This window comes from Ambystoma mexicanum, chromosome 11, assembly GCF_040938575.1.
Source record: "Ambystoma mexicanum isolate Mex_15411 chromosome 11, UKY_AmexF1_1, whole genome shotgun sequence".
Lineage (NCBI taxonomy): Eukaryota > Metazoa > Chordata > Amphibia > Caudata > Ambystomatidae > Ambystoma > Ambystoma mexicanum.
In genome coordinates this window covers 890,766,956-890,792,580 of record NC_090934.1, presented here as the reverse complement: position 1 = coordinate 890,792,580, position 25,625 = coordinate 890,766,956, and the positions used below count along the sequence as shown (strand labels likewise).

Sequence of the window (25,625 nt, the reverse complement as noted above, 5' to 3'; positions counted from 1 at the left end):
TACACACAGAACACATGGTGATATTGAAAAGCCCTCAGCAGTGTAGCATAGAAAGAAATGACCTATTCTTTAGCAAACACACAACATATTTCTTTCAGTGTACTGCCCAAACATCTGACTTGGTCTTTGAAATTTGCTGTTTTGTTCATCGCCCGCAAGCAGTGATGCTTCAACCCTACCCTTCACCGGCCCCTGTGCTTGCCTCCAATACTAGTTCATAGAGCACTGTAATAAGTGAGGGATTGTAGCAGGAAACACGGACTGGGATATTTGCAGACCCACAATTCTTTGCAAGAAAGGTATATTTAAATCCCTCAACATATGATGTGTATTTTAAGTATGTCATGACTCTGCATGTACACAATTCTTTTGCAGTGCATACAAGATTGTTTGCAACATCCTCAACCCTTATATCATTGTGTAGGATTACACAAGTGCTCAGTGAAACAGTTTTTGTATAGAAGCGAGTTACCATATAATGTGTGAAGGTCTATACCCAAAGGAACTCTGAACACTTGGAAATGATGCAGATTGTGCGAAAAGCATTCTCCTGTCTGAATATCCAGTGCCCTGATACTATGGACGTGTAATCCCAGGCATAGTGCATACCCATTATCCCTTGTAGGCTAAGTAAATGATATTGCAATGTTGCTCTCTACTTAAAGGGTAATGTTAGTAATGCTAAACTAGGTGACGCTGAACATCACATTTGACTTTTCAAAATCTTTAGAGGGCAAATTAATATTTGAGTTTCATAATGTGTTAACTTAGAAGTGGGCCGATTCAAAGCACTTGCGTGACATATGTACAAAGAAGAGGAAGTATGGGATTTGGTTATACATCCAAGTAGCCAGCTTTCTTACTTACAGTCAGTAGCCGATATTTGAGCTGGCCGGTAGATTATATAGTGTGGGTGATGCTTTTGGTAAGGCACAATGAATAACAGAAATTCTGGCGCATTAACGTTATTCATGTTACAACAAACATAAAACAAGTGGATGTAGGTACACATCTGATAACCTTTCACAGAGCCAAGAGAGGAAGAGTCAAGGTTGTCCAGTAGTATCTTAATGTACTCTCAGGCAGGAGTCATAAGGTGAAAGTGTGGTAGAGTCAGGTTTAGGAGTCATGGGTGTGGAGAGAACATTTTTGGTTAATGTGTGCAGGCATATCTTGGTTAGATTCTTCTGGTCATGTAGCCAGTTTTTCATATTGGTTTTAACTTCTTGTATTGTATTTTGCTGTTAGGAATTTTAGGTGCATAGTAGTGTAATGCAAATTAGCAGAATATCAAGAATAGTGTCTTATTTTAAGAGAAAGAACATTTCGGTTAATTGCTGTGTCTTGTGCCTTATTAAATCTTTTTGAATAAGTGAAAATGTTCTGTGTGCGCTGCTAAAAATCTTCTGAGCGGCACCCAAAAGGAAGCTTGGCAAGCGCACATGCACACAGCTTAGAGGGAACATTGCTCTTTGCCCATTTTTCAAAATTCTGATTTGCAAAGCGTGTTTCACTAATGTGGTGGCAGAGCTAAATTGCAAAGCTGAACTGCCTTGAAAACAAGCAGCACACCGTTTTTAGAAGACTTCACCATGAGACATTAAACTGTTCATAGGGCTAAACAAATTGGTTCTTTGCAATTGTTTCCAAACTCTAATTGTTGACTGTTTAAATATTTTGAGGGCTGCAATAAGCTATATTGACCCACTGGCTTCAACATGTATGGGAGAAACATTAAGTGACACCATGATGTATTTATGTTAGGTTAGCCTTTTAACTTTGTCTGTGCTGTTGAAACACTAAATGCTACTGTTGTACAAGTGTTGGCATAGTGTACATATATAATCTGTGTTTCCCCTTGACGTTTTTTGGGAATGATTAGGATCACCATTAAAACACATAGGATGGGCGAGAAGAATTATTGCAAGAGGATTTAGAATGGTTTACCTGTAATCATTTTTGATCCATGGGTTGTAGACCACTTTTAAGTTGTTCTTGGTTACCTGCCCTTGAAAGCCATTTATCCCTTTAACACATAATGGTTTATCCAGAGGTTGAGTTGTATTATTGCTACCCCTAAAGGCGAATTGACTCTAAATGAATTTCATTATTTACTACCACTTTTCCTGTGAAGTAGTTATTTGTACTTGCTGTGTTGCCAGCGTATTAATTTAAAAAGAAATGTGTGTTTCTCCCCAAACATGTAAATACACAAATTAGAATCTAAAAGGACTTATAAAACCCGACAAGCTTCTTTATCTAGTTAGATTATCCTCTAGGTCTGAAGCTTTCAGATTTTTTGATTGAAGAGCTGATGTCTGCTATTTCTCTCCCTTCTTGCCTTGTCTTGTTTTCTAACAGGTTTCTACTTCCCTTGGATATTGAGATCTTTGTCTTTTCTTTTCTGTGGGTGAGAGAAAGTACAGTTGTCATTTCTGTCCCTGTACGGTTCTCTGAGTTCTGCTGTATCTCTGAGATTACATATAATTCTGGTTGGACCCTTACTTGTAGGCCCTGCTCACTTTGTCCAATTGGATCCTTGTTTAGGTTTAGAAATGCTCCTTTTAGCAGATAATGCTCTGTTACAGTAAGGGACATAAGCCAAATTATCTTCCTCTGCTACATTGTCAATTTTTGATTTGTGATTCATTCCCCCTTTCCTTGGTTTGCGATGGTAGTTCTGGTTTAGTCAAATTTACCATGGGATGCCTCCCCTTCTCCAACTTTTTGTCTTTTGGTTATTTCTTGGAACGTCTCCTGGGTGTCTGCCCAGAAGATCTCTACCTAGAGACATATATGGTGCTGATAATATGTCTCCAAAATTGGGTTCCTCTCTTGTTCATTAGGAAGTAAAGGGGTAGCCCCATTGCAACGTCTACTCTTGCAGGTTCTCCTTTAAGGAGATGCATTATTGTCACTGTCACTATGGGATAGTTTCCCCAGCTATGGATAATCCTAACCTCATTGCTGTGGTACCCCTTGTGTCTGAGACATTTGCCTTAGGACACTACTTAATGCTGTAACTGATGGAGTACGTATGCCACATATAACCAACTAAAAACTGAAACACAGCTTTCACTGTTTTCCAATTGTGATGTTTTCCTACAGGCAGCTGGCATAATCATTGCTAGTGATGTATGTGTTTGTTGTGGAGTGACCTGAGGACATTTGTCTCAAGTTGATCAATTTTAGTGGAGTGCCATCTGGGTCTCTCATCTTGCTTAGTTGGGCCTGTTCCCAACAGAGCTTTGATGGTATACAATGAATGTCCCCCTTTTTCACTAGGGGAGCATAAACTGGTGCTGGAGGAGATCCAAGAAATGATAGCTCCATATCATGTGCTCTGACTGTGTCAATGGGCCTCATTACGAGCTTGCCGGTACTGTTGTTACTGGACCGGCAAACTCTGAGTTGTGCCGTGGGTGCCTTTCATTCTGCTAGGTCTGCCCTGGCGGAATGAAAGGCACCCGCGAGCACAGCCTGCCTGTATCACCGGCACCATTATGAACGGTGCCGATGCTGCAGGAATCCCCATTGAGCCTTATGGGGCTGAAATGGGAATGGGGATCTACCAGCACCGGCAGCCACGAAAGGGCACTTACCGGGTCCGGCGGGGTCAGAAATTAATTGCCCATTCTCTGATGCCGGACTTTCATGCTGGTATGGAGGTAGCCTTGCCGCTCTTACTGGCAAGACTCCCTCCAACCTCGTAATGAGTCCTATGTGTCTCATTAATATTATATAATGTTGTCTAGTATAAAGATCAGTATGCTTTATACTTTGGGTGAAATCTAATTAAGTAAGTGTTCTAGTGTTAATCCCTCTAATGTTAAGGGCCCATTTCCAGAAACATTTTCAGGATATCTTAAATTACCCCAAACCAGTTTTAAATGTCTATACATCATTACGAGATGGGAAGTATCTCGGCATTAAATGTGCCGGAGGGCTGCCTAAACGTATTAGCGTTACCACCACTTGGTCTGGCGGAATCTCTGCTGGATTATAACTGGTGGTGGCAGTGTAATTCCACATTTAATTTGAGTCCATTGGCCTCAATGTTTTTTTTTTGGCGGAATTACTGCGGTGGAACTTCCGCTGCAGTAATTCCACTGATTCTGATGATTTTTCGGTGGTGAGTTGGAGGATTTACTTACAGTGTTTTCCTAGAGGCAAATCTTCCATTCCATGCTCCGACCCTTAATTTGGCATAGTGGTAAAAGTTGCCGGTAACAGAGTTACCGCCAACTTTACCACTTAACGCCAAACTCATAAGGCTATATCAGAATATCTTTATGATATTTATTTTATTTGGTCTATATTCTCTATTATGCAAAGGGTTTCAAATTAAGCCCCTACTTTTTCATGAATATGAAAAGTGTCTCCCTAAGTAGACCTCTTGGTTGTGCCACCACCACAGTAAAGTTGTTTGATAACCGCTCCATCCATCCAGCAATTATTGACTGTTTGACAGCATTCAACAAGTATTGGAAAAACAATATGTTGCAGGTTAGACATTCTAGTATCTTTTTTAATCAATGTCTTTGTCTTGTATTGTCAAGCTTCAAAACCCTTTTATTACTTTGTCAGTAGATAAATAGGAAGAGTTTACAAAAAACCAAAAATGTTTTCTGTGAAAGGAAAAAAAGACAAACGATAATTTCATCTGAGGTTCGAGATTTTAGTTTTAGAGATATTGTTCTAGATGCTGGGAGCCAACTGTTTTGGTTACCCAGATCATTCAACATTAATGGGGTAATTGTCTTGGTGAACTATATTTTTTAATTAAATTGGTGCCTGGTTACAAGGATACCTAGAGTTGCTATTTGAGGTAAATGGTGGAAACTGTTGTGGCATCTCAAATCCCAAAACCTCTTTTTAAATGTATGGGTGCAAGATACTGTGGCTTCCCCAGACCCACAATAGGTGTTTGCATGTATGTGTGCCTATTGACCTGGCTTCAAAAGACATTTACATTATATAGGTGCCAAGAGTAATGATTCACATCTTACACTCCATGCACAAAAGCCTAATCTCAGCCCAAAGGTAGTCTAAATGTGGAAAAGAAAAGTGTTCTACCTGAAGCGAGGCTCTGGGGGAAGTTGGGTCTCTGTGCTTTAGTGAAAGAGAAATTACTACCCCAGAGTTATTGGATAGCAATAGTGTTGCGTGTCTTCTATTGGGTTGTAATAATGCATCAATACTTACTACCCATGTGTGTGATAAACATTAGGTGCTATCAATATCTTCCCAGCAAAGTTTTAATACTAACCAAACAAGTGTTTGAGGTTGACAAATAGTGACTTTTTATACTTATAATAAGAAACACATTTATAATGTTCTCACTCTCTTGCTTATCATGTATGTGCATGTATTCTTCTGTAGAGAGGGGATACATGAGCATTACAAATATAATAGTCAAAACATGTACAGTTATGTGAACAATTCAGGTATACAGTCTTTATATCAAAAATGATTTACCAAATCACTTATTTTTTTTTTTTTTTTATTATTATTACTTGTGTATAATCAAAAGAGAAATGATTTTTACAAGGAAGAAAGGTACAAATTTTCCCTGTGAAGATAACAGTAGATTATTAGTTTAGTTCCATAAGTCCATTGATCACTTATATATCTAAACATATACCTTGAAAACCCTTATATCGAATATATTTATGGCGGGGTAAAGGGTTAATTTTCTTGGGGGAAATGTTTGGGATGCATTTTTAGTGGTTGGAAACAGGATTTTGGAGGGGCAAAAATAAATAATGGAAGAACAAAAAAATCATTCAATATTCAGGTTTTCAAGGAATATGTTTAGATATATAAGTGATTCGGTATATAATACCTTGGTATAAAGACTTGTAACCAAAAATGCATTATTTGAGTAGCTATCCAGAATCATATTTGCTTCTAAAATGTTAAAATTACCTCCTACCAATCAATAATTTGTATGCAACCATACTGGCCGAGTAAAACCTAATATCCTCCACAAAATTGTGATGCTGTAGATGAAAGCCAGAGGATATAAGGTTATACAGACCAATCTCTGAATATACCATTAGGTGGAAAGTGAAAAAGCCCATGGATTCTATGAACAGTTAACTAGGAACAACCTACATTTGATCTACAGCCTTGGGTCAAAACAGATTACATGTAAAACATTTGAAAACCTCCTGCAAGAATTCCTCTTGCCCTTCTTCTTTGCTTTGATGTGGAAAAAAGAAAGCTTTCAAAAGCAATGGTTGGAATTCAAATTTTTAAAGGTATCCCTGTCAATGTCAATAAGAATGTTTCATTTGTGGGTGTAGTCCTATATGGCCTGGCTTGAGGTTTACAGCTGTTCAAATTCTAGACATGTAATCTGTAGCATCCTCCTTGCACAGCTATGCTGGTGGAATGTGGAACAGTCTATGGAACGCAAGGCCCCTTCATCAGCATCTCCTCACATGGAACGACTTCAAACATGATTGCAGATTTAGATACATGATATTGTAAAAAACATCCTCCTCACCAAAATCTGCACATTTTCACCAGCATAGCTAGTACAAGCAGGATACATAATCCAATTCATGACAGACTTAGAGAAGGGGCATGATATTCCTAGTGGGCTCCCACAGGGCATCAGGGTTGAGCTTAAATGCATGATAAAGAATATCCTCCCAACTGATGGCCTTGTTCCTCTGCATGGAAATGGCCTATGCATTGTTGTCCCAGCAGATCAGTCCTAACCTGCAATGTTCAATGGAATGAGGTAATAACTAGTGTCGAAGGATTGTGATTCAGGAAGTGCCCAACATTAGGAGAGAAGGTGATGGGTCAGACGGAATAAATATCATCAAATAATTTCAAATGGAATACATGAAATAATAGTAGTCAACGTGATACACGTAAGAGTGATTACTTTGCTGTGTCTGATGTGTGAAAAAGTTTACTGGTGTGGGCAAAGTGGGAGGCTGCTCTTATGCTGATCATCATTTGAGGCAATGCTCTTAAGGATCCACTGATGCCAGTCTGGAGTAAGAAAACTCAGGCGCTCCATGGTTGCTGCCCTTGTTGTTGGTATAGGGTCTCTCGGTGTATGAGTTATGTACCTCGGATTGGACTTTAACCTATGTACCTTGCACAGAATTACATTGTAATAACTGATGGGAATGTTACACTCTTTTCTCCAGCATTAATCCTTCATTTTCTACATTTAGGGCACCATTGAGGATTCCAAAACAACCTGCTGTCCTACATGCAAAGGTAAAAATGTTTGACATATGCAAATGTAAAATTAATGTGAGAAATGACTGCAACTAAAAAACAGAGGACACTAACATAGTTGACTGGGAGTATGAGGTTACCCCTTACTCTTCTTTCAATCTTAGTATCCGATACATAGAATGTATTCATTGAAAGGCATGATTTAGGGTACAGTTGAGAATATGTTTATCTTCTCTTGTGGGCTGTAGTCATGCATCCTCGTGTTTATTGGGACTACGTGCCCGTACTATTAGATTTCACGAAAGCAACTTGCAAGATTGAGAAATGCAGTAGGCATCAAATGTGAACAAAGACAAGGAGAAATATATATTTTGTTTGCATTACTGTACCATGTCTTGTCTGTTGGTATACAGGCACAACCAGCGATGTTCATTAATTAATTTTGAAAAACAAGGGGGATACCCTCTGCCAGACATGAGTCGCGGTTACAATAGACTTACACTGATTCTTTAGCTCACTATCTTCCACAGAGGTGAACTATCCCTGGGGCAGTCATGCACCGAAATGCTAGGCAATTCTCCTCTGAACAAGAGAACCAACAGTAACCCCAGACACTTGTTTCGCTCTGGTTGGGCCTCATCATTAGGGTGGAGCTGTGCCTCTCAATGAATAGTGAGCAAGATGTTCACGTCTGGATTCCCTAGTAACTTAGGATGAGACCCAAAGTTACTTAGATTACTAAAAAAAGAAGGGGGTCCTGGGAGTCCCTCTGCCGGACATTCCCAGAAACTCGAAGAACCCCCTTACATATGTTAATTAATTTTAAAATATATAAATAAGTCAGGATATCTGTTCAGTAGGAGTCATATCCATTACTCAATGAGGTCTGTTTAAATAAATACATATCAATGAGCTTTCAGAATGTTAACAGATGCTTGAAAGCAAACTCTGGGGAAGGCTGAAAAGACAAGAAGCGGAGAGTGATGGAATTCCAAAAGCTAGTTGTTGCAGGAGAAAAGGTTTGTGCCCCTGGAAATACAAGAGACCCTAGTGATTGTATTTCACAGATAGTGTGTATTGTAAGTTGAGGGCCTTGAATTGAAAGAACAAAGAAATATCGAGGCTGAGTACCACAAAGGAAATACAACAATCACAGGCTAAAAAGATCCACAGATTTTTTATTACTGTACAGTTCACAAAGCAAAACAGATAGCTATCTGGCTCCCAACACCTCACAGTGTGTACCAGCCAACAAGGAGAGGTGAGAGAGTGCTGAACTTCTAAAAACTTGTGCTTTTATACAATTCATGTAATATTGTCCAGCCTCTCTTCACGTTAATAATTTGTGGTCTAGAGTATGTCCCTAGTTCACATACAGATTATACAATATTATGTGAAGGATTACATAAATTTGCATTTCCATGAAGACATAATGGTGATGTATGATCTCGAATCAAGCTGTAAGCCTTGTTCCAAGTTACTTCTCAATGTAGTTCAGCTAAAGCATACGCTCGAGGTCTGTTCTTCATTGTCCTAATGTTTATACAAGGATGAGCCTTGTGAGCGCAAACAACACTTGGATGACAGTTCATATGAAGCATAAAGTCTCTTTGATCAGTCTAAACAGTCGGCTCTCGGACAACCTAAACATTAACAGACCTTAAAGGTCGGAAGGCGTGGCTGCAAGTCGAAAACATAGAATGTAGAACACAGAAGTGGAAATCAAAATGGCGGATGAATCTTAAAATGGTAGTGAAGTTAACACAAAAATCGGAACTTTTCAACACGGTTTTCCGTGTAGTGTGAATAGGCTTAGACCAATATAAATACTAAGGAGGCACTATATAATTACATTTTAACAAACCCTCCTTTTGGCCTAAACCAAGAGCCTTACTAAAAATATTCTCTTTACTCGTAACTTCACGTTTCAATGTCCGTACATCCTGAATCACATTCATCAGATATCAATTGCCATCAAATCTATGACAGTAATATCCTCCATTACAAAAACATGAGTCATCTTCTCAGGTGCGTGTATTTTCAGTCCTAATGTTCCTACAGTTTGCGCACAACATCCTCCTAACATCGAACAGAATACCAATGATTACCATTAAGACTGAAAAGAGTTTCTATCCCCAAGACCGTAAAAAGCCCCAGAACAAGTACTAAGATTCCAGTTTCCCTCAGGAACATGTACTTCTGTACTTAGTATGTGCAGATTTTGTATTGCCTTGAATATGGTAGGGGAGGAGTCAGGTGCAAAAACGCAACAAGCAGATCCCACCAATTTACATACTCGACCATGCTCAGCCAAGATAACGTCTAACACCAACTGGTTCTGTAGAGCCACTAATCTAATCGCTTTCTGTTCTAACGTCATGTTGTAGAGTATATTGGTGGTCCGGTTTATGGTTCTATCCAATACTCTTGCTAGTCTCCTAATATCCTCGGAGTTCATGATCTGTCCCCAAAAAGGCACAAATGATTTTGCTACATCACCCATGACTTGTGAAGGAGTATCACCGTTCTCGTCCCGCCTTGGAGGAGCCGTAGAGACCTCAGTGGTGCTAGCTACATATACCCCTGGTAGCAAGATACCCAAATAACAAGTACCCTGCCAATCCCTAGGTAGACAAGGATAAGCTTCTTTGCCACAAATGAAGTAAAAAAGGATCACCTACATACAAGGGTCTGTCCTCACTAGTCAAATTCGCAATGTTGGTACAACCCTCAAATGTATCCATTAACTGGAAACCATTCCTTTGTATGCAGAATGAAACAGAGTTGGGGCTGTGATTGATAGCATAGGAAGGAGGCGTGGCATCCTGGTTACCTACGGGAGCCATCTTGAAAGAAATTACTGATTGGAAAGGTCTAGAGAGTCTAACGGAAGGCCTAATAGAAGCAACATTAAGCTTGCTCCTATTGGCAAAAAGGGAGCATCCCAGAGGCGTCAGGACTCACCTTTCAAATTCATTTAAATTAGTCCCGTCAAAGTTCCCTGTGATGCTATCATTCCAACGAACAAAGAATAGTCCCCTTTGAGAGGCATAGCATGCAGTAGTTAGAGGAAAAGGATAAATATACCAGCCCAACCCTATTTCCCTGTGTTGTGGCAAATGCAACCATATCCACCAATTAGTTCTGTTTAAGATTGCAATGGTTGCATTCATAATTAACAAAAGCATATTGTTGTGATAACTCTGTCTGTGCTGGGAATCCCTAGGAGATAGAGTGTGCAGATGCATGAAATGAGAAGACATAGTGGGAACACTCTCAATAGGTATAAATGTTTCAAGTGGACGCACCCCCTCAATGTACCAAAACCCAAGAGCAATTACTACTGTCAGACCAGTTAACAGAATAACAAGAAAACAATACATCCTCAAGGACCATGTATTTTTCTGTCCAATGTCTTCGTTAGCCACACAATCGATCAGTTGCTCCGTACGAGTAGAGATAGCGACAGGCATTGTTCCTCAAAGCTCTTTCCCAGAAAGTTACTGTGACAGATACTGTAGTTCGTTTGCTGGTGATCTCCTGACCACGTGATCTTGATTGAAGATAGCTTTTGCCGGTCCCAGCCACTTACTTATGTTTCAGTGCAAAAGTGGTAACAGACGAGCTCAACAGTCATTTCCTGTGGGCACAGCCATGCTGTGCTGTAAGTCTAGTGCCGTGGATGCAGATCGTACCTTAATACTCCAGACACTGCATGATCTGTGAACAGTGTGTCGTTGCTTCCTGATGGAAGAGGTGAAACAGAGGCAAGGTCGTTCAAGGGAGCAGAAAGATCTGAAGAAGAATTCAGAGACAAGGCAGCAGTCTCCCCAGGCCCCACGGGCTCAGGAAGAGTCTCCGAAATACCCCTGATGTTGTTCAAGACCAATTTATCACCGGAAGCAGCGCAAGTAGTTTCCTTCTTTTCTTCTCCGTTGTGTGGCAAAGGGAAAGGTATCCTCTTGATGTGTGTTACGTGTATCCATTCGGACAGCTACTCATACAGCAGTCTGTGTGGCTAACAGGATCTAAAACGGTCCTCTCCAGCGTGGTTCGAGGCTGGATGCTCTCTCAAATGACTTTGTGAGCACCCAGTCACTGGGTCGGATTCTGTGACCTGGCCCCTCGTATTTAACTGGGAGGGCTTCTCGCACCTATTGATAAATCAATACAAATTTCGAGTTAATTGGTCACAGTATTCAGCAAGAAGCAAATGCTCTACATCTTTTAATGCTCTGGGTCTCGGCAGGTTCCAAATGTTAGCTGGCCTCCCCATTATGATTTTGTAGGGGGAGAGTCCAGTTCTAGTGTGTGGGGTTGTCCGCATGGACAGTAGCGCTATAGGTAAGGCGTCTGGCTATTTCAAATTACTACTAGCACAGACCTTGGCAATTTTGCTCTTCAAGATACCATTATGGAATTGTACGAGTACAGCGCTCTGAGCGTGTCTAGCCGAATAGAACCGTTTATTGATCTGTAACCCTGCGCATACTTGCAGAATAACAACAGCGATAAAATGTGGACCATTATCCAACCAGATGACCCTCAGCAAACCAAACCTAGGAAAATATTCCTTAAGGAGGGTTTTCACCGTTGTCATTGCTGTAGCATCTTTCACAGGGAAGGCTTCAACCCACTTGCTAAAGGCACAAATGACTACCAAGACATATTTGTAGTTATTACCGCGCTCTATCTCGATTAAGTCAAAATTAATCACTTCAAAGGTCACAGAGGGGGGACCAAAACTACCCCTTGGTGTTGTTGCACCCGTGCCCGTTTTATGCTGTAAGCCAACCATACAACTCTGGACAAAATGCTCAGCAGTTTTTGAGATGTTGACATTGACCAAGACAGATTCTAGGATTTTACAGATTTTCCTAGCACATATGTGAGTGGGACCCTGAGCCATTGTAATCATGGCGATGACATATTCATTGGGTAGCATCATCTTCGTTTTGAACTGTCTACCCAACACCCTTCCTCATCCAAACTTGCCAAACCCTCAGCCCAGTGTTTAAGTTCTTCTAAAGTGGCATCAGCTTGAATATTCTTTATCGAGTAAATCCCTTCATCTACTGTACATTTGTTTGTGGCTTCCTTTGTAGCATACATTTTTGAATATAAATCAGTAGCAGTCTGTTTAGCTATCCTGTCGGCAAAAGCGTTCCCTTTTCCTACACCATCTAGGACTTTCTGATGTGCCGCGCACTTCATTATTGCTAGTTGAGTACGAAGCACAAGTGCTGAGAGTAGCTGAACTATCAAGGTACCATGTTGGATTTATGTTCCGCGTGAGGTCAAGAAACCTCATTCTGCCCATAGTCTACCGAAGTTGTGGACCACCCCAAAGGCATACTGGCTATCAGTATATATATATTTACTCTAAACCCTGCGCGGAGTTATGTGAAATTCTCTTGGCTTCCACGATCGTGCTTAATGTAGTGATGGCATAAGCAGCAGTGGATGTACCATCCGGAGGTTTGAAGCAGGAGCCATAGCAAAACAGCTCCCCTTGTGGATCATTCAGGGGTATATCTTTTAAATCAATCCTGCCTTTAGTTTCATGCTCTGTAGCATAAAGGCAGTCATGTGACATTTCATCATTGCAAGCAATATCTTGCGGAAGAGGTAATAATTCAACCGTATTCAATACGCAACACCTCTTAATTTGGATATGCGGTGCAAATAGGATCAGATCATATCTTGTTAATCATGCGGAAGTAAGGAGTTGCATTTGCGTTCTATTTAATAGAACGTTTACAGATTGAGGTACCATCACGGTCAAAGTATGGCCTAAAACCATGCTCTCACTTTGTTTTACAGACGCAGCAGCAGCAGCGACAGCTCCCAAACATCTTGGCAAAGCGCATGCAACAGGATCAAGTGTGGAGGAGAAATAACCACACGTCTATTCTTCCCCCATGTTCCTGCGTTAACACAGTCAAAGCACATCCATCACGTTCATGCACATACAACTCAAAGGCCTTATCATAATTTGGTGTGCACAAAACCGGTGCTGAACACAGCACAGTCTTGAGCAGATTGAAAGCTTCCTGGTGTTCCAAGTTCCAAGGCAGTGGCAAAGAAATGACCTTCTTTGTCAATGCCAACATTGGTTTAATCATTAGTGAGAAGTTAGGGATCCACTGTATACAGTAAGAAGCCATACCTAAAAAAGCTCTGACTTCCTTCTGTGTATTTGGGACAGACATGCTAGAAATGCTCTTAATTCGTTCAGGTGTCAACCTTCTTCCCTCCTTTAACAGGAGATAGCCTAAATAGGTAACCTCCTGTCGACAATACTGAAACTTTTTCAATGAAGCTTTATGCCCATGTTTTGCTGGATGAATAAGCAATAACACAGTGCCTTCCTTGCAAGCATTTTCTGAGTCTGCAGCTAAGAGAAGGTTGTCGACATACTGTAGCAATGTACAAGTGGAAGGCAACTCAAGTGTATCGAGCTGCTCTTTCAAAGCCCTACTATAAATGCTCTGACTCATCGGGTGAATGTAAACGAGTGTCCCTCTAGGGTGAATGCAAACAAATACCTACTATCCACATGTATGAGAATGCTAAAGAAGGCATTCTCAAGATCCACGACAATGAAATGAGTAGCAGAAGCTGGAATCATTGTTAGTATCATCGTTACATGAGGCCCAATTGAAAATTGTGGAGCAACAATCTTATTGATAGCGTGTAAATCGATAATGAAACGGAACGGAATTGCATTATCCCCTTTCTTATACACTGGTAAACTCAGGCTATTGCACAAACTTCCTGCAAATTCCTCAATTACTCCACGATGTACAAAGTCGGAAACTATACACTTCAAAGCTTGCTCACCATCAACTGAAATCTTATATTGTGGAATTTGTGGCAACTTAAGTCCTGGATTCAAATCAATTTTAACAGGATCAATTTGCAAAATACCAACATCATTATCATCAATCACCCATAAACACTCCGGAACTTCACTAAATTCTGGCGGCAAAGGTCTAGTCAGAAACTGTGAGGCAGAAGATTGCTGAGGTGAAATCATCAAAGAACAATGAATTACTGCATTTAATTCCTTCAACAGATTCAACCCCAACAAATTCTCTCCACAGTTCGTTGTCAGAAGAAACGGAAATTGATCCGTGACTGGCCCCAGTGAATTCGGTGCCGGCAGAGAAACCAGACTAACCACTGGCATACCAGAAAACCCTACAGAAACGTTATTCTGCCCTGACAGTGGAACGTCTCAAACCCTAACTAAACACAAACATACCTCTTAAACCACAGCAACCCGCATGCACTTGACTAGACTGCAACAATAAACAAACCACACAGAACCTTACACAACAGCACACAACAGAGAAAGACCGGACACCTCACCAAAAAGCTCAGTGAACAGTGTTAACCGAACTGAAGCTGCTAACAGCACATCACAGCTCCCTTGCTCTTTCTCCAAACTTTGTCCTACTAAAGTACCCCAACCTACCCCCCTTTATTCCAGATCCACCAGAGCACCAGGGGACCACTACGCTGGTGATAGTGCGCTGTATAAATATCCTTTAACATTAACATAACTTTAACATCTCTCCTCCACTCCTTCCATGACCCTCAGAATGAAGCTGGGAGGATTTGGAGTGGGAAATTTGTTTCTCTGTGGCATTTAGCACGACTTCAGAACCAGGCCCTCACTGAGGACCAGACTGAATAGCATTGCCCCCTCCTGTTAAGAAGAAATGCTATGTCTTAGTAAGGGTGGCTGGAAATAGAAGGCCCTAGCGATTAAATAAATGTGCAGTTTAAAGTTGAGGATGGATTCAGTAACACAATCTCACTATAATTATTCTCCAAAATAGTCTTTCTATTTTGATGCAACTACCCTCATCCAAGTCATGGGTGCTCATCTAATTGCAACTATCCAAAACGCCTTATAAATCTGGTGACATTATCCTTACACTTTCTAAAACACGCCAGAAGCCAGCTCATGCCCAGTAACTTCAAAACGACCCCCACAATCCTAGACTTTTCGTTAGGCACCTCCTTGCCATATAAAAGAGCTCATCTGTTTTGCATCCAACACCTTGGGCAAGCCTGCACACATGGCCTGAACAAAAGGTTCCACGTGAATACAACTAAATAAATTACTTTGTGGTAATTTACTTTGTTGCAATCAAGTAGAATTTGTTTCAATTTTTTTCATCCTTCAATTTTTTTTCATCCTATTTCCCCCTTCACTAAAACACCTACGCCAAGTCCACAAACCCACAGTTTTACCCCTGAACCCTCAAATACATCTACCAAATTCGAAGTAATTAGAAGTGTTTTCAACTAGCTAAATTATGACAAAGTAATTAACTCGGTTGAAACAATGGGAGACTGAATTAAGTATGTATTTTGTACATGCTTACAATGTGTTAGGGATAGCATGTTGCTAAGAGATGTGTCACTGCACAACTCACAGTATTTTGTCCAAAGTCACTTAAATAATTGTATATGTTGGTGACCCATTTATCTTTTACCACAGACCCAAACACTGATCCTCTCGTCTGTCCCTATAGCACAAAGATGGCCTTACAGCTAGATAGTACAACCATGACCATCTAAACTACCCTATGTGTTCCCAGAGTTCGAGGAGACTCTGGCAATGTAATTGCAATTGTCATTGTAATTGTTTATTTATACAGTGCTTTTACACAATTGAAGTGCTTCAAGGCGGGAAGGGAGCAAGGGGATACAGTACTCATGCTTAGGCTTCGAAGTTTCCAAATGATCTAACAACAAAGTAACTAGCGTACTAGGCCAAACAGCCTTTCACCTAGTGCAAGTGCATGATGTGTTTAAGGTGCAATCAAACTAGGGAGGGGAAACAAGGGGGACAGGATAGAACTTACTAGCCAAGTAAATTCAGGTCATGCAAGTGTACAGATGGAAGTGCAGAGGAGTGGCAGGGGGTCAAGTGCACCCAGTCCTGCAGAGCCCTGGGTTAATTGCAGAGAGGTTACCAGGCTCATGGAACGTATGCTGAAAGTGCAGTCGTGCTGAGCATAGTGCAGATGCCTGGAGGCAAGTGCAAAAGACTGGCAGGGGAGTCTGGGACCTGTTAGGCTCTGGATGTGAACCAGGTGGGTGTCAGCAAATACTGAACAGAGTTAGGGTAGAGAAGGAGGGGTGAGGCAGGAAGAAAAAAAGAGGAGGTTAGCAGGGGAGAATGCGTGAGAAAGAGGAAGAGAAAAGGAAAGTATTGAGGATTTTTCGAATTTAAGGAGCTCCGCCTCAAGGCGGAAAGATGCAGGGAGGCTGTTGCAGAGTGAGGCACCTGCAGAGGATAAAGATCTATCACCAAATCTTTGCTTGGAAAATAGGCTCACCTGCAAAGAGTTGGTGGACGAGCGGAGGGCTCTAGAAGGAGAGTATTCAGGAAGAGAGCGTTGTACATAGTGCAGACCTTGGCCCAGAAAAACTTGAGGACTATGCAGAGGGGTTTGACCTTGATCCTAGCAGCCACGAGGAGCCAGTGGAGGAATTTCAGTGACAGGGAGATGCGGTTGCTGGGCTTGAGGCAAAGGATAAGTCTTGTAGTTCTGTTCTGCATGAGTTGTAGCAGACGGAGAGTAGAAGTACTAAGATTGAGGAAGAGGCTGTTGCAGTAGTCCAGCTTATAGCGAACCAGGGTGCTGGAGACTGTGGCCCTCATTACGACCCAGGCGCTAATGGTTTAACGGCGCCGTAAAAAGGCGGCGGCGCCGTTAAACCATTAGCGCCTGATTACAAGGTCCCTTTGCGGGACCCGTACTTAACGGCTGGTGTAGACCAGCCGTTCAAGTGGGTGCCGCAAAGGGACCTTGGCGATAATTACGGCAACCACTATTAGCGGTGCCGTAATTATCGCCTTCCCCATTCCCATTATGCCCTATGGGGCAAAATGGGAATGGGGAAGGGTAAATGGTGAATGGGGAATTACCGCCCCCGCCAACCTTGTGATGGGGGCGGTAATTCCGCCATCCACCATGGCGGAGACCGGCCTGGACCATGGTGCTAATAGCACCATGGTCCAACGCCAGGGTCTTAATGAGGGCCTGTGAGCCTTTGGTGGAAAGTGAAAAAAGGTAGAATACCTCTGAGGAGGTGCAGCTGATAGTGGGATTTTTTGGAGATGTCTGCGATGTGAGAAGAGAAGGAGAGAGTGCAGTCGAAAATGACCCCCAGAATATTTGCCTCACTAGCAGGTGGGGGCACAAGGCCAAGGGAGGCCAGCCAGTGAAAAATTGGGAAAGCAGGAGCAGGGTTTCCAATGAGGATGACCTCTGTTTTACTGGATCTGAGGCAGATTTCATTAGCAGCACACCAAGAATGAATTGCGGACAGACAGTCAGGAATGAGAGAGCAGGAGGAAGAGGCCGAGGGTAGCCTAAAAGGGAACTGTGTCATCTGAATAGCACTGAAAGTTAGAGGTGAAGGTATGAAAGACCAAAGAAATATTGAGGCTTAGTACCACAAAATGAAATACGCCAATCAAGGGTCGAAAGATACAAGTACCTTTTCTTCTGTACAGTTTCAAAGCAAACAGATAGCTATCTGGCTCCCAACACCTCGCAGTGTGCACCAGGAGACACAGTGAGGGGTGAGAGTGCTGGACATCTTAACACGGACGCTTTTATAGAATTCTTCAAACATTGTCCAGCCCCTCTCCAAACTAATAATGTCCATGCTAGGGTTCGTGCCCAGTTCACATGACAAATATTACAATATCGTACAACGGATTTAACAAGTTTGCATGTCCATGAACTAACAGTGGTGACGTTGATTCTCTGATCCATAGTAAGCCTTATTTCAAGAATCGCTACAATGCAGTTCAGCAAAAGCACATGATCTGAGTTTGTTCTTCATTGTCTCATTGTGTGTATGAGGATGAGGCTTGTGAGCTCAGACAACACTCGGATTGCAGTTCATACGAGTCACAAGGTGTCTTTGGATATGACAATCAGTCTGCTCTCGGTCAGCCTAAACATTAACAAAACTCAATGGTCGTTCGGCTCAGCTGCAAGTTGAAAACACAGTCCACCGTTTTAGCACACAAAGCATGAGTCGAAATCAAAATGGCGGATGACTCTTAAAATGGTGGCGAAGTTGATCAGAAACCGAAACATTTCAGATGTGGTTTTCCATGTAACGTGAATGGGCTTAGGACAATATTCATAACAAGGCGGTATTATAGGACTACAGTTCAACAAACCCTCCTTTTGGCCTAAGCCAAGAGCATTACTCAAACATTCGCTTTACTCAAAACCCCACGTCTCAATGTCCATACATCCGGAATCACATTCTTCAGAAATATCGATCGCCATGAGTTCCTTGATAGTGATATCCTTCATTACAAAAGCGTTAGCAGTTTTCTTGGGCGTATGTACTTTTGGTCCTAATGTACCTATAGTTTGTGCACAACATCCTCCTAACATCGAACATATGGCAGGAAGACATTGTACACAACAACAACAAAACTGTAGAACACCAAGAACTATCATTAGGACTGAAAAGAGCTTCCAACCCCATGAACATAGTAAGTCCCAGAACCAAGCACTAAGATTCCAGTTTCCTCTGGGACATGTACTTCCGTACTCACGGTATGTAGATTTTGTATTGCCTTGAATAAGGTAGGGGAGCAGTCAGGGACAAAAAAGCATCACACAGATCCCACCAGTTTACATATCCCACCATGCTCAGCTAGGATGACGTCTAACACCATTCTATTTTGAAGGGCCACTAATCTAATGGCTTTTTGCTCTAGTGTCATGTTGTACAGTATATCGGTGGTTCTGTTTATGGTTTTCTCCAGTACCCTTGCTAGTCTTCCAATATCCTCGAATTCATTATTTGTCCCCGAAATGGCACAAAGGATTTTGCTACATCACCCAAGACTTGTGAAGGAGTATCACCATTCTCATCCCACCTTGGACGAGCTCTAGAGACTTTAGAGGTGCTGGCCACATATACCCCTGTAACAAAATACCCAAATAACAAGTACCCTGCCAATCTCTAGGTAACCAAGGATAAGCTTCATTACCACAAACAAAGTAAACAGGATCTCCTATATACAAAGGTCTGTGATCACTGGTTAGATTTGCGATGTTAATACAACCATCAAAAATACCCATTGGCTGAGAACCATCCCTTTTTTTACAGAAGGAAACAGAATTGTGCCTATGATTGATAGTATAGGAAGGAGGCATGGCATCCCGGTTGCGTACAGGAGCCATCTTGAATGAAATTAGTGACTGAAAAGGTCTAGAGAGTCTATCAGAAGGCCTAATAGAAGCAACATTGAGTTTGTTCCTATTTGTAAAGAGGGAACATCCCAAAGGTGTCAGGACTCGTCTTTCAAATTCATTCAGATTAGCCCCATCGAAGTTCCCAGAAATACTGTTATTCCAACGACCAAAGAATAGTGCCCTGGACGAGGCCTAGCATGCAGTAGTTAAAGGAAGAGGCTGAATAAACCAGCCCAACCCCTTTTCCCCGTGTTGTGACAAGTGTGAACACACCCAACAGTTTGTTCTGTTTAGAATCGCATGGGTCTCATTCATGATAAATAGAAGAATGTTATTATGATAACCCTGTCTATGTTGGGAGTCTCGAGGAGGAAGAGTGTGCAGATGCATGAAAGGTGGAGAAACAGTGGAGATAATTTCAGTAGGTAACAAAGTCTCAAGCGATCGTACACCTTCCATGTACCATAACCCATGCAAAAATACAATTACTAAACAGACCAGTACTGTGATTAGAAAACAATGGGTCCTCAGGGACCATGATCTTAGATGAACTGGTCCTTTGCCAGCCACAAGACCAATAACTTGTTCTGTACAAGTAGATTTAGGAAACAACATTGTTTCTCATAGTCTGTTTAGAAGCCTCTACGTTAGGCTCTTTTAGTTCATCCGTCGGTGGCTCCTGACCACGTGGCCTATCTTGCTTGAAGGTAATATTGCCGGTCCCTGCCCCTTACTTATGTTTCAATGAAAGTGTGACAAGGGACTGGCTCAACGATGATTCCTTGTGGGCACAGCAAATGCTGTGCTGTAAGTCTGATTCCTCGGATGCAGCTTGTACCTCAAGGCTCCAGGTACGGCATGATCTGCGGACAAAGTGTTGTCGCTTCCTGAAGGAAGTGATGGAGCAGAAGCAAGATTGCTCAATGATGCACAAAGATCCAAAGAAGAACTTGAAGGCAAAGCAACAGTCTCCCCAGGCCCCACGGGCTCAGGAAGGATTTCTGGGACACCCTCGGTGTCGGTTAGAACAGACTTGTGATGAGGAACAGAGTGAACAATCTCCTTCTCTTCCCCTTTGTCGTGGGGCAGAGGAAAAGGTATCTTCTTGATGTGTGTTGCATGAATCCACTGTTGTTTTCTGTCTGCTCGTACAGCGGTCTGTGTGGCCAACAGGACTTGGAACGGTCCTTTCCAGCGAGGTGCGAGAAAGAATGCTCTTTCAAATGCCTTGATGAGCACCCAGTCGCCGGGTATGAGTTGATGACCTGGCCCCTCATATTTTACTGGGAGGGCTTCTCGCACCTGGTGATAAATCAAATACAAATGTTGACTTCACTGGTCACAGTACTCAGAAAGGAGCAAATGATCTACATCTTTTATCTGCTTGGGTTTGGGTATATTCCAAATATTGGGCGGTCTCCCCATAATTATCTCATAGGGAGAGAGCCCAGTTTTCGTTTGTGGGGTCGTCGGCATGGACAATAGAGCTATTGGTAAGGCATCTGGCCATTTCAAATTGCTACTGGTGCAGATTTTCACCATTTTTTTTTTCAATATGCCGTTATGGCGTTCTACAAGTCTGGCACTCTGAGCGTGTCTGACCGAATGGAACCGTGTATCAATCTGTAATCCTGCGCATACTTGCAGGATAACAGCAGCGATAACATGTGGACCATTGTCCGACCAAATGACCCTCGGCAAACCAAACCTAGGAAAATATTTCTTTAGCATGGTTTTCGCAGCCATTGCTGTGGCATCTTTTAAAGGGAAAGCTTTGACTCATTTGCTGAAATCACAAATAACCACCAGAACATATTTGTGATTCTGCCAACACTCCATTTTAATGAATCCGAAGTGTATAACCTAAAAAAAGGCACAGAGGTGGGACCAAAACTACCCCATGTACCCATCCCCACATTATGCTCTAAGCATACAATGCAATTTTGGACCAAATGCTCAGCAGTTTTTGAGATATGTACATTCACCCAGACAGGTTCTAACAGTTAACACATCTTTCTAGCACATACATGAGTTGGATCATGTGCCATCGTAAACCATAGCGGTGACATAAGCATCGGGTAGCATCCATCTTTTCTTGTCTACCCAACAACTTTCATCGTCTAAACTTGCTAAACCCTCAGCCCATTGCTTAAGCTCTTCTGGAAAGGCATCAGCCTGAATGTCTTTTATAGAACCAATTCCTTCATCTATAATACAAGTGTTAGTGACTTCTCTCGTTACATGCATTTCAGAATGCAAATCGGTGGCAGTCTGTATGGCTATCCTGTCAGCAAAAGCTTTTCCTCTCCCCACATCATCTGTTACTTTCTGGTGTGCTGTGCATTTCATTATCGCTAACTGAGTAGGAAGCAAGTGCTGAGAGTAGCCAAACTATCAAAGTGCCATGTTGTAGCTTAGTTCCATGTGAGGTCAAGTAACCTCTCTCTGCCCATTATCTACCAAAGTTGTGAACCACCCCAAAGGCAAACTGACTGTCTGCAAATATATTCCCACTAAGCCCTTCAGAAAGTTCACAAGCTCGAGTCAGTGCAATAATCTCTACGGCCTGAGCAGAGTTATGCAGAATTCTTTTGGTCTCCACAATAGTGCTTAAGGTAGTGATGGCATAAGCAGCAGTGGATGTACCATTCAGAAGTTTGAAGCAGGAGCCATCGCAAAACAGCTCCCCTTGTGGATCTTTTAATGGCGTATCATTTAAGTCTATTCTGCCTTTAGTCTCTTGTTCTGTAGTATAGAGGCAGTCATGTGATATCTTGTCACTGAAAGCAATTTCTTGTGGAAGAGGTAATAGTTCAGCCGGATTTAATGCGTAACATCTCTTAATTTGGATATGCGGTACAAATAGAATCAGCTTGTATCTTGCTAAACGTGCTGATGTGAGATTTTGTGTTTCGTTCTGTTTAATAGAACGTCTACAGAATGAGGTACCATCATGGTTAAGGAGTGACCCAGAACCATACCCTCACTTTGCTTTACAGATGCAGCAGCAGCAGCAACAACAGCTCTCAAACATCTCAGCAAAGCGCATGCAACAGGGTCAAGCGTGGAGGAAAAATAACTGCGCAGTCTATTCTTGCCTCCACGTTCCTGTGTCAGCACATCCAAAGCGCATCCATCACATTCATGCACATACAATACAAAGGCCATGTCATAATTTGGTGTGCCCAAAACCAGTGCTGAACACAATGCTGCCTTGAGCAGATCGGATCCACTGTCTACAGTATGGAGCTATACCTATCAAGGCTCTGACCTCTTTCTGTGTATTTGAGACAGCCATGCTAGAGATGCTATTTATCCGTTCAGGTGTCAGTCTCCCCTCCTTTGACTGGAGATAGCCTAAATAGGCGACCTCCTGTCGACAATACTGACACTTTTTCAATGTAGCCTTATGCCCATGCTCAGCTGGATGAATAAGCAGCAACACAGTGCCCTCCTTGCAAGCAACTTCTGAGTTCTCAGCTAAAAGAAGATTGTCAACATACTGCAACAACGTACAAGTGGAAGGCAACTCAAGTGTATCGAGCTGCTCCTTCAAAGCTCTACTCTAAATGCTTGGACTCTCAGTGTACCCTTGTGGCACATGAGTGAATGTAAACGAGCGTCCCCCTAGGGTGAACACAAGCATGTTTCTACTGTCAACATGTACAGCAATACTAAAGAAAGTGTTCTTTAGATCCACCGTTCTTTAGATCCACAACACTGAAATGAGTAACTGAAGCTGGAATCATCATTAATATATTAGTCACATCGGAAACAATTGGAAATTGTGGAGCAACAATCTTATTGACAGCATGTAAATCAATATTAAATCGGAAAGGAATCGCATTATCCCCTTTGTTATACACCGGTAGAATCAGACTATTACACAAACTTCCTACAATTTCCTCAATCACTCCTTGTACAAAATGAGAAACTATACTCTTTAAAGCTTGCTCACTGTTAACTGAAATCTTATACAGTGGAATAAGTGGTAGTTTAACACCAGGTTTCAACACAATTTTAACAGGTTCAATTCAATTATGGCAAGTCGCACATTGATTTAAAAATAATTGTGTCTCGTTGCCCTTCTTCATAGTAAAACTGAACATCTTGAGAGGAGGTCTTTAGCCTTGCAGGAATCCAAACTAGGAAAAATGTTCGTACCTAAAACTTGCGGGACAGAATACCTCCATCCTTCTTAAGAACAGTGAAGATGTACCTTTTTCCAGTGTTGTACCTCTCACTGTGCTCCAACTTCAGGCCATTTGGACGGAACCAACATGCCTTATGTGTGCTTGTTAAATAAATAAGTAAATACAGGATAATATGTACTTGACTTAAATGTCAGTCAAATCTTCACATTCCTGTACTTTATCATGAATATGCATCCTAAACCTCCTGATCTTGGGTGGCGCAATTAAAAAACTGGAGCACATGTACCTATTACTCTGGTAATCCCATGTAGGTATGAGTAACTCTTGGACACCACCCTTCTTTAGGAATGCACTCACTCCCCGAAATATTAATTGAACACCTCCCATTCTGCAGTGTCAGATCCTTCCAAAAAAATCCAATTTCACAGTCTGTGGCCTAACAGCGTACAAACCTCTGTTTCTGCCGAGGAGCTTGTCTCTTTGAGAGCGTGTCTCCTGGCGAGGAAATCCTTGCATTCCACCTTGACATCCTACTTGCCAACTATCACATGGGGCTCTCAAACACTCTTGACATCCTGAGTCCCTTGGTCAAGAAAAAGAAGAAATCCCTTTTGATATCTAACAGCTGCTTTGATTCAGAACTTGCCATCACGAAGAGATAAAGCTGAGCCCTTCAACGTTCTTGGCCCAAGTCTTAAACTAGGAAGGACAAGTTGGCATGCCTCTACCACATGAGAGACTGCTATGAGACAATCAAAAATATCTAACATTTCTCAATGCACAAGCACATTGATATTGCCTCCAAGCAGTTTGTTGAAGTCTTCGGGATCTTTAGGAGATGAGTTCTTCAGTTGAATGCACTTCAAGCCTGTTGCTTCCAAAGCTTTTGCAGATGACTTTTCCTCTTTCTTCTGATCTCCCTCACATATGTTATTAAAGCAGTGAAGCTGTTACAAGCATATTTCGAGCAAGTTTCTCCTTGCCCTGCCAGCACCGTAAAAGAGAACATCTTAAACTTACCTCATGTTCTAGCTGCCGTATAATATGGCTCTTTCCATGCTGGCATTTTCTGTCCAAAGCCCAAAAAGACTTGTATTCTGCCACAACTCATGAAACATACAGATGATCAGACTACACTAGCAAACTATTACCCCTTTACATAACACCATAAATTGGCAAGATGGTTTAGAATATGACCATCACACAAATCCAGAACTACTGTGAAACCAACACTCCGCTAAATGGCCATCACTATATGTTCCAACCTAGCAGTGGCACCGAATCAGCACCTCACTTCATGAGGTTGTGCTACCCTAGTCCTTAGAAATTGACTGCCCAACAAACCGTGATCTAATGGTCCTGTCCTCTGCCTTTGACCCTGCTAACAATGCCACCTTGCTTAATTGTCTAGCAAACTCATTCGACATTAAAGTGCCTTACACAATCAGGACCCTTCTTCTCTTAGTGTACAATATCTGCCTTTTCCTCTCTCCCTTCTTTGTGCTCTCTCCTACTGTGGTTCCCTTGCCCCTGGGAACTGGGGAGTTATTTTTGATAGCATGCTTTCCTTTGTCAATCAGGTCCAAGAACTCTCCATGAAGTTGCACTTCCATTTTTGCATACTCAAGCATTTGTTCCCAAGGTCCTCTCCTGGGTTAGCTATTGCAACAGTTTTTACCTTGGTTTACCAGATGCAGGCTATATCAAACAAGGCAGCTAGACTTATTCTTGGACTAAAGCCTATAGACCACATTAGCACACCCCTAAAATATCTGTAGTGGCAACCACTAGATGCTTGGATCTCCTTCAAAGCTCTTTGAATTCGACCTCAGGCCTCATTGGGTACGGGTGCTGGGTAACACCAACTCTCTTACAATTGGCCCACTAGGTGCCTAAGATGAAGAGACAGAAGGTTGGACGTAGGACCTTGTCGTCAGTGTGGTTAGCCGCTGAAACAATCTGACCACTCTCCCCAAAGTAGAAGAAAAAGACCTTTACTTAGAAAAAT

General features: G+C 42.0%; 1 protein-coding gene across 1 annotated transcript in view; it reads left to right on the top strand.

The window, feature by feature from the left end:
- LOC138505059 (intestinal mucin-like protein) overlaps positions 1 to 25,625 on the top strand; it is a 489,690-nt gene that overhangs the window by 333,768 nt on the left and 130,297 nt on the right. Inside the window, exon 11 of the mRNA XM_069625384.1 lies at positions 7,200 to 7,245. Within this exon, the coding sequence (XP_069481485.1) occupies positions 7,200 to 7,245 (46 nt within the window). The remainder of the gene's footprint in view (positions 1 to 7,199; positions 7,246 to 25,625) is intronic.